The 9343-nt window shown below is 38.6% G+C and overlaps 1 protein-coding gene across 1 annotated transcript in view; it reads left to right on the top strand.

Annotated features, from left to right (window-relative positions):
* ppp1r16b (protein phosphatase 1, regulatory subunit 16B) overlaps window positions 1-9343 on the top strand; it is a 37569-nt gene that overhangs the window by 14163 nt on the left and 14063 nt on the right. The window contains exon 2 of the mRNA XM_016239913.1: window positions 2770-3110. Within this exon, the coding sequence (XP_016095399.1) occupies window positions 2852-3110 (259 nt within the window). The 5' untranslated portion in view covers window positions 2770-2851. The remainder of the gene's footprint in view (window positions 1-2769; window positions 3111-9343) is intronic.

The following is a 9343-nucleotide window of genomic DNA, read 5'->3' as shown; positions in this document are numbered from 1 at the left end:
TGACAGTGTGTGTGTGTGTGACAGTGTGTGTGTGTGACAGTGTGTGTGACAGTGTGTGTGACAGTGTGTGTGACTGTGTGTGAGTGAGTGTGAGTGCGAGTGTGTGTGTGAGTGTGTGTGTGAGTGAGTGTGAGTGCGAGTGTGAGCGATTGCGAGTGTGTGTCAGTGTGTGTGTGTGTGTGTGTGCGAGCGCGAGCGTGTGTCAGTGTGTGTCAGTGTGTGTGTGTGTGTGTGTGCGAGCGCGAGCGTGTGTCAGTGTGTGTGTGTGTGTGTGTGTGTGCGTGCATCAGGTAATGCAATTCCTACTCTTCTTATTAGATCAGCAGGCGCTCGCGGCTCTTGTAATGTTGTTAAGTGCTGAAAACAACCTGAAAGTATCCGCTCCCTCTAAACAGATCAGCACTGTAGACACATCACGAGTTAACCTGCGCTAACCCAACACCGCTGACATTCACTACTGTCTGATACACATCTGGCTTGGGCTCATGAATGAGATGCTGCACTAAGCTGATCTGATGAAATACACTGTTGGGTGTTGTTGATTAGATTAGACATAACCCGTGCGATCGCTCTCATATATGAAATTCATATGAAATATTAAAACTTCCTTGGAGATCAGTGCAGGGTAGCAAGGCATGAAATCAACTTGTTTTATTTATCTGACATAAACAAAACTCTTTTTTTGGTACAATAAGGTTCATTAGTTAACATTACTTTGGTTAACATGAACTAAGCATGAACAATACTTCTACAGCATTTAATCTTAGCTAATGTTAATTTCATACATTTAATCAATTAATTCAAGTGTTTTAAAAATACAAATTTGAATATTGAAATAATAAAAAATATTAGTAGATGGTAGCAAGTCCTTGTCTTACTGAGAGAGTCATTGAATCATTCATTTAAACGCCTAGTTCAAAACGGCTGATTCATTTTAGAAACAAAGCAAGTGGTTATTGAATCATTCACTCAAGTGATTTGTTCAGAACCCTGATTCATTCAGTATTGAACTGCAAAGAGATGCTTTGTTTCTAACTAAGTTTAAAACTGCATTCTGCTCCACTCTTAAAAATAGGTTCCAAAAGTTTTCTTTGCATTTTGGTCAGCTCTTAAAAGAACCATTCTTTCTTATCACAAATAATATGTTAATGATCTAAAGAGTATTTTTCCACTATAAAGGACCTGTGTGTTAAAGGTTCTTCACATAACCATCAATGCCAATAAAGAAGCTTTATTATTTGACTGTAGCTACAGTGCATAGACTCTGGTGTGATTTTGTTTGGCTTTTGCTTACCATACTCTCTGATGCCAGCTCACACATATTCAAAACAACAATTACAGTATTATCGTAGAAGATTCATATCACACACATCGAGTCCTGTGATTTTATTGTGGTCTATACATTTACACGTCAGTGGTGTGTGTTGAAGAGCTTATGATGAGACTGTGAACGCGTGTGCTGTTCCTGTTAATGGTTAGTGATGCTGGATGAATCTGTTTGTTTAATGAGCGCATGTCTGTCTCGTGTCCTGAGCGTCACCTGTGTGTGACAGGTTCAGGCGTCTGCGAGGGGAAGTTGTGTGTGTCGTGGGCTAGAAGTGGAAAACATGGCCATCGCACACGCATGATTCACCTGCTCTCTCCTCTGGAGGATTCACGTGTTTGAGATCAATCTTGGCGATAAGCACAGGAAATGGTGAGGCTTGTGTGTTTGCGTGTGTGTGAGTGTGAGTGTGAGTGTGTGTGTCGATGGTGTCCGGTGCTGACAGGATGTGACAGTTGTGTGAGTGTGTGTGTGAGTGAGTGTGTGTGTGAGAGTGTGAGTGTGAGTGAGTGTGTGAGTGAGTGAGTGAGTGTGTGTGTGAGAGAGTGTGAGAGTGTGAGTGAGTGAGTGAGTGAGTGAGTGTGAGTGAGTGAGTGAGTGAGTGAGTGTGTGTTTGTGTGAGTGTGTGTGAGTGTGTGTGTGTGAGTGAGTGTGTGTGTCGATGGTATCTGGTGGTGACAGGTGTGTGAGTGAGTGTGTGTGAGTGTTTGTGTGTGAGTGTGTGTGTGTGAGTGTGTGTGAGTGTGTGAGTGTGTGGGTCGATGGTATCTGGTGGTGACAGGGGTGTGTGTGCGTCTGTGTTTGTGTATGTGTGTGTGTGTGTGTGTGTGTTGCAGCTTTGCCCACTTCACCAGTGGAAAATTGCACAGCAGCAGAGATGAGTGTGGCGTCTTCCTCTGCTCACTAATGTGTGAAGCCCACGTTCCTCAGAAGGTCTCTGCCTGCGGCCTGATAAATGACTGTGGTAAATCCCCACATACAGCAGCGAGACGCACGTTATATTGTGCTGCTGGTGCGTTTAAATAGAACAATTTCAACATCACCCTACGAACAGCTCCATGCGTTCATGAGCACAGGATGTTGTGGGACGGTGTTTGTGGTGGTATATATATAAATATAGGAAGGCTTTTTTTGCTCACCAGAGCTGCATTTATTTTATTGAAGATGCATTAAAAATTTTGAAATATTATAATTTCAAACAGCTGTTTTCTATGTGAATATCTATTAAACTGTAATGTATTTCTGTGATGCGCAGCTGTATTTTCAGCATCATTACTCCAGTCTTCAGTGTCACATGATCTTCAGAAATCAGTATAATATGCAGATTTGCTGCTCAACAAACATTTCTGATTATTATCACACATTAAATCTTGTTTTATGAGCGGATTTGTGTTTCGTGTTAAATCATGTGATTGATCCGAGTGTTGGTTCTCGTCTTCCTCCAGGTTCAGGATGAAGGGTGGAGGTTTGGCAGGGAGCTGCAGCCCCTGCTAGATTCCCCGCCTCGCCTTCATCATCATCATCATCATGGCCAGTCACCTGGAGCTGCTGACGGAGCTGCAGCAGCTGGATAAGGTGCCCAGTCTGGAACGGCTCAGAGCCGCGCAGAAGCGTCGCATGCAGCAGCTCAAGCGATGGGCCGTCTACGAGAAAGAAATGCAGAACAAGAAGCGAAAGGGCGACAAACGCCGCGGCCACTGGAACCTGCGGGAGAACCGCAAAAGGGTTTCGTTTGCGGCGAGCATCGCTCTGCTGGAGGCCTCGTCGAGGAACGATCCGGATGAAGGTGAGGCCGTGTAATTTAGGGTTTTTAGTAGGGATGCACGATATTGGATTTTTGCCGATAATCTTTGCCGATAGTTTCACCTCATTTTTGGTCGATACCGATACCGATATATTTCCTTTTGTTTGGAAACAACACCAAGTCTCTCCTGTGCAGAAATTATAAGCAAAATATTTTTAATTTTGGTTAGTTTTTAACAAGAACTTATTTGTTAGAATTAAATAAACAATTATGAAGGTTTTTTGACAGTACATTAAAGCTTTGAAAATAACTATAAATAAACTATATATCAATCGCTGCATTTTTTCCCCATAAAATGTAACATCTGTAGATGGTCTAAAGCAAAAGAGTTGCAAAAGTTCTGAAAATATTTTAGAGCTTATGATTTGTTTAAAAAATAAAACATATTACACATTAATGAATAAATCAGTATATGTAAAATTATTTAATTTACAAGTGTCATGTTTGTGATTTGTTGTTCATGTAAGCTATAGCTTCTGACCTTTAAATCAAAACATACTCGTTATTTTATGACATCAATTACTGCTTTATTTAATCAGAAACACAGTCTAAATGTTATTTGTATTTTACTTTTAATTTAATTAGAAGTAGGCCAACAGCGCCCCCTACAGATTAAAACTCCTTACTGAACAGGCGTTAGGACTCTGCACGTGCTATTACTGTTTAATCTATCATACAACGAATGCATCATTCTGTACGTGCTTTCACAGATTAAAGCAGCGATCCAAAAGAGTGAATCTAACGTGATCTAATCACTAACACACCCTGAGCACATGTGAGTTAACGTATTCCTATTATCGGCAAGACATATCGGCATAATTTTTCATATCGGGCTGATGCCGATATTTACATTTAAAGCCATTATCGGCTGATTCCGATATCAGTCCGATAATATCGTGCATCCCAAGTTTTTAGTGTTCTGTCCCTGGAAAGCCTGGCTGGAGCAGTCGTGTAGTGATTATCTTCACCAGCAGAGGGCGTTGCGAGCTGCACTGCTATTTTAGCTATGAAAAATTTAACCTGATCGAGAGCAGAGCGCTATTATTGTCAATTATTAAAAGAGACACCATCGTCGGTTTCAAGGTGGTCACATACTAGCTAAATTAAATTAACTATTACTAGTGCTGGGCGATATGCAAAAGAATAAAATCTCGAATTATCACGACATTTGTGTCCCTGCAGCACAAAAGCAGTGTTAAGTCGCTGGGGGATATTTGTAGCAATAGCCAACAATACATTGTATGGGTCACAATTATACATTTCTCTTTTATGCCAAAAATCATTAGGATATTAAGTAAAGATCATGTAAACATACTCGTTATTTTATGACATCAATTACTGCTTTATTTAATCAGAAACACAGTCTAAATGTTATTTGTATTTTACTTTTAATTTAATTAGAAGTAGGCCAACAGCGCCCCCTACAGATTAAAACTCCTTACTGAACAGGCGTTAGGACTCTGCACGTGCTATTACTGTTTAATCTATCATACAACGAATGCATCATTCTGTACGTGCTTTCACCGATTAAATGCAGCGATCCAAAAGAGTGAATCTAACGTGATCTAATCACTAACACACCCTGAGCACATGTGAGTTAACGTATTCCTATTATCGGCAAGACATATCGGCATAATTTTTCATATCGGGCTGATGCCGATATTTACATTTAAAGCCATTATCGGCTGATTCCGATATCAGTCCGATAATATCGTGCATCCCAAGTTTTTAGTGTTCTGTCCCTGGAAAGCCTGGCTGGAGCAGTCGTGTAGTGATTATCTTCACCAGCAGAGGGCGTTGCGAGCTGCACTGCTATTTTAGCTATGAAAAATTTAACCTGATCGAGAGCAGAGCGCTATTATTGTCAATTATTAAAAGAGACACCATCGTCGGTTTCAAGGTGGTCACATACTAGCTAAATTAAATTAACTATTACTAGTGCTGGGCGATATGCAAAAGAATAAAATCTCGAATTATCACGACATTTGTGTCCCTGCAGCACAAAAGCAGTGTTAAGTCGCTGGGGGATATTTGTAGCAATAGCCAACAATACATTGTATGGGTCACAATTATACATTTCTCTTTTATGCCAAAAATCATTAGGATATTAAGTAAAGATCATGTTCCATGAAGATATTTTGTAAATCTCCTACCGTAAATATATCAAAACTTAATGTTTGATTAGTAATATGCATTGCTAAGAACTTCATTTGAACAACTTTAAAGATGATTTTCTCAATATTTAGATTTTTTTGCACCCTCAGATTCCAGATTTTCAAATATTGTCCGATCCTAACAAACCATACATCAATGGAAAGATTATTTATTCAGCTTCAGATGATGCATAAATCTCAATTTAGAAAAATTGACCCTTATGACTGGTTTTGTGCTCCAGGGTCACATTTGTCCGAATCTCGATTTTTACGATTTTTAACTAGTCAACATGATTCAAGCAACTTTTTCTTTAATAACCCTCTAGATAAAATAAATTTCTATTCCGAATGCAACACACACCATGTAAATGTTAAATCACTTGTTAAATATATTTGCAGAAAAGATGCATAAACTACAACTACATCTTGTACAAACTTGTCTTATACATATTATATGTTAAGAAATAATACAATGAAAATGCTTCAAAAATCTGGAAGTCAAGGTTATTCAAATTCAGAATGACTGAAGGTTAAACACCAGTAGACTATTATTAACTATAAATGTTCTGTAAAAATAATCAACAGTCAATCTTTCATTTCTCTTTACTCTTAACATTGGCATACTGTCAAAGTGTCTAATTCTAACCTTTGGTAATATTTCTATTCAAAATCGTGATTCCTCGATTTATAAAAAATTTAATCATGGCAAAACATTACAATTTAAAATTAAATTCTTTGTTTCTAAGTTCCCTCGTCATAATAATAAATAATAAAATAATAATAAACTAGACAATTACATTTGCAGATGCACATACTTTGTCTAAAATAGCCTAAAATGCAAAATAATAAACTTAATTAGAGATAGTAAAGATCCATTTTCAAAAGCATAAACATAAAGCAACACTTGAAATATTGTAATAACTGTACGCTCACAGTTTGTGAAAAATGTTACAGTTAGAAAATATTTGTTAAATACTGTTTTATTTCTATGTTCTGTAATGTGGATTTGTAAAGTCATTGTTTGGTTATAATATAACACTTTTTGTTCTGTTTGCTGTTTGCAATAGTTAGTTTACTATTTTTAATAGTGTGATTTTTGGTGAGTTGTATTAAAGCTAGGGCCAGGTTGACCCACAAACATCTTTATATTTATTAATTATTATATTAGTATATGGAACCCACAACGCAATTCAAAATATTGGAGAGCTTTGTTTCTCCCGCACTTCCTCCTCAGACTCGACACAATTTGATGAATTGATTTATCTGTATTTAATATTCCTCAGCTCATAGAGCTTTTTAGATGGATGCCGAAGTGTTTTAAGTCGGGTTGAGTCTGTGATTTCTGACCTAGTTTATTTGCTGGATTTCATGGCTGCAATATGCTGTGTTTTCTGCTAAACTGTGGTGTCAAAATCCTATTGGGTAAATTAGCAGTGGGCGGAGTCACACAGACCAAAACAAAAAACAGACATTCCGACAAGGAATGCACATTTCAAATCAGAATATCTGTTTTTCAGAGATTGAGCATGCTTCCTAAATATCTGCATACATATTATGGTGTTTTTATTCTTCAGTACAGTCAACACCTTTAATGTAACACATTATGTACAGCACCTTTAATGTAACGCGACCAAATGCAATGTGATTGAGATCTTTCGCATCTTTTGAAGTTCACCATCAACCATCTAATGGGCTGAAATGCTGGCATTTGTTTGCTGGATAAAGCAAAGCTGCTAATATGTTTAAGGTTTTTAGAGGATGTTCGGTCGTTTGCGTTTCTGCTTGTTCTGGTCGTGGAAGAGAAGCCGTTTGTGGGTGTTTTTGATGCTTGACGTATTTTTATAATTCTGACTCATTCCCTGAAACTTTCCTCATTTACTGCGCTTCACACATCAACTAATTCAATAACGAGGAGATAAAATCACGCTCGTTAGGCTGTTGTCATCTCATATTTACTAATCACATTAAGCGTCGGTAAAGTGGGTCGTAAAGACACAGAGATGCAAGAAAGAACACACCAATCGCAATTAATTATGCAAATAAATGCAGTATGCATTTAATGATGTCATCGCAGCTGTCAATCATTCTCTGAATCTTAAAGGTGCAGTTTGCATTTGTCACATGACAAATTTTGCATCCCTACATAAAACCAGGAGCTCTTTAAAAAAACATTTAAATTGCAATTGCAGTTTTACCATAAAATTTGCAATCAATTTTTTTGTCCCCCAAATCATTTTGCCCTAATTGGTGGCATAAACTGCTGACTGCAATGCGTTATATGCACACATGTTGTCTTTTATCGGCAGATGAGGATGTTGTTTCTCAGTTATTGTTTTAAATGACTAGTGAGTTCTGTGTAACCAGGTTGACCAGAAATTGATGGAGGAGAAAGAGGAAGCTGAGCTCATTTGATCTTTTTCTGTCGCATTTGTGGTTTATTGAGCCTGTCGACACACACACAAACACACACACACACAGGTTTACATTTGTGAAAAGTGGGTTCTCTCCATAGGCGTAATGGTTTTTATACTGTACAGACCGTATATTCTATTGCCCTACACCAACCCTACCCCTAAACCTACCCCTCACAGGAGACTTTGTGCTATTTCAGATTTTCAATACACTCCATTCTGTGTGATTTATAAGCGTTTTGAAAAGTGGGGACATGGGGTAATGTCCTGAAAAGTCACCTTCTCCTTGTAATACCTGTCATACCTTTGTCATTATACACATTTATGTCCTCACTCACTCACTCACTCACTCACACACACACACACACTCTCACTCACTCTCACACTCACTCACACACACACACACACTCACTCACTCACTCACACACATACTTACAGCCAGCGAATGAAAAACTGAAGTCATATTGTTATTGAAAAAACATGTTGTTGACTATCTCAGATGCTGTTTCGAAGAAAATCAGTCATCAACCACAAGATGCTGCTTTTCTTTTCCTGTTTTTTTTGGTTTCCTCTGAATTGTAACACACAGGTGCAGACGATGATCAGCCGGTGCAGACTCGCGGTCAGAGCGCCATGTGTTCAAACCGGTTCAGGTCTGATCCGGATCAGAGCAGCAGTCTGATGGATCCGTTTCCATCAGTCTGGAGCTCCACAGATCAGCTTCCTCCCTCCTGCCATACAGTAGGAGTTTACTAGCAAACACGCTGGCAGTGAGAGAAGGTGACAGACGGTCTGTTCTCAGCCACACGCGTGTGAATGAGCCGCTAGCACACAGGAAGAGCTGACGTCTCCTGTCCTCCCACAATAAATCCTGCTGCTTCATGTTGCTGTTGGGGGTGTGCGATATTTATCGTCTACGATAATATCGTAATTGTTCTTTTAACGATGTGCATGCTGACATTATCGAGTATGTATGAGTACATGCAAAAAACAAACAAAAACATGTCTTGAGAGTCCAAAAGCATTGACTGCATGATGAAGTCTACTGGATTTAGTTAGAATGTTCTTATAATTCAATTTATGACAGAAAAAATTAATTGCAACGCAATTGCAAAAAAAAAACTTTGTTCCTGAATGAATCTGTTTTTTAATTAATCATTTGAGTCAATGATTCGGTGATCCATTCATTAAGACAGGGACTTGATTTGTTTCTAAATAAATCATCTGTTTTTAATGAATCGTTTGATTGAATTATTCAATGAATCATTCATTAAGACATACTGTAGACTCGCCTTGTCTTTAGCATAAAAACACACTCAGCAAAATATTGTTAAATCATTTATCGAGCAAAACCCGAAAAAGTATTGAGATATAATTTTTTGTCAACATGTATTTACTTATCTCACTCACACAAAAACAGATTCAGTGTGAGTGTGTGTGTGTGTGTGTGCGTGCGCGTGCGCTCATTAAGTCCTCATCAGGTCACTGCTCATTCACTGTGTCTCACTGTCTTTGTATCAGAGCTCCACATTAACATTCTTTTGCAGTCTAGAACATTCTGTGAAACGCTGCTGCTGAGTGTGTGTGTGAGTGTGTGTGTGTGTGTGTGTGTGTGTGTGTGTGTGTGTGTGTGTGTGTGTGTGTGTGTACA

The sequence above is a fragment of the Sinocyclocheilus grahami genome, unplaced genomic scaffold (genome assembly GCF_001515645.1).
Source record: "Sinocyclocheilus grahami isolate Dianchi unplaced genomic scaffold, SAMN03320097.WGS_v1.1 scaffold577.1, whole genome shotgun sequence".
NCBI classification, from domain to species: domain Eukaryota; kingdom Metazoa; phylum Chordata; class Actinopteri; order Cypriniformes; family Cyprinidae; genus Sinocyclocheilus; species Sinocyclocheilus grahami.
This window is presented reverse-complemented; position numbering and strand designations above follow the sequence as displayed.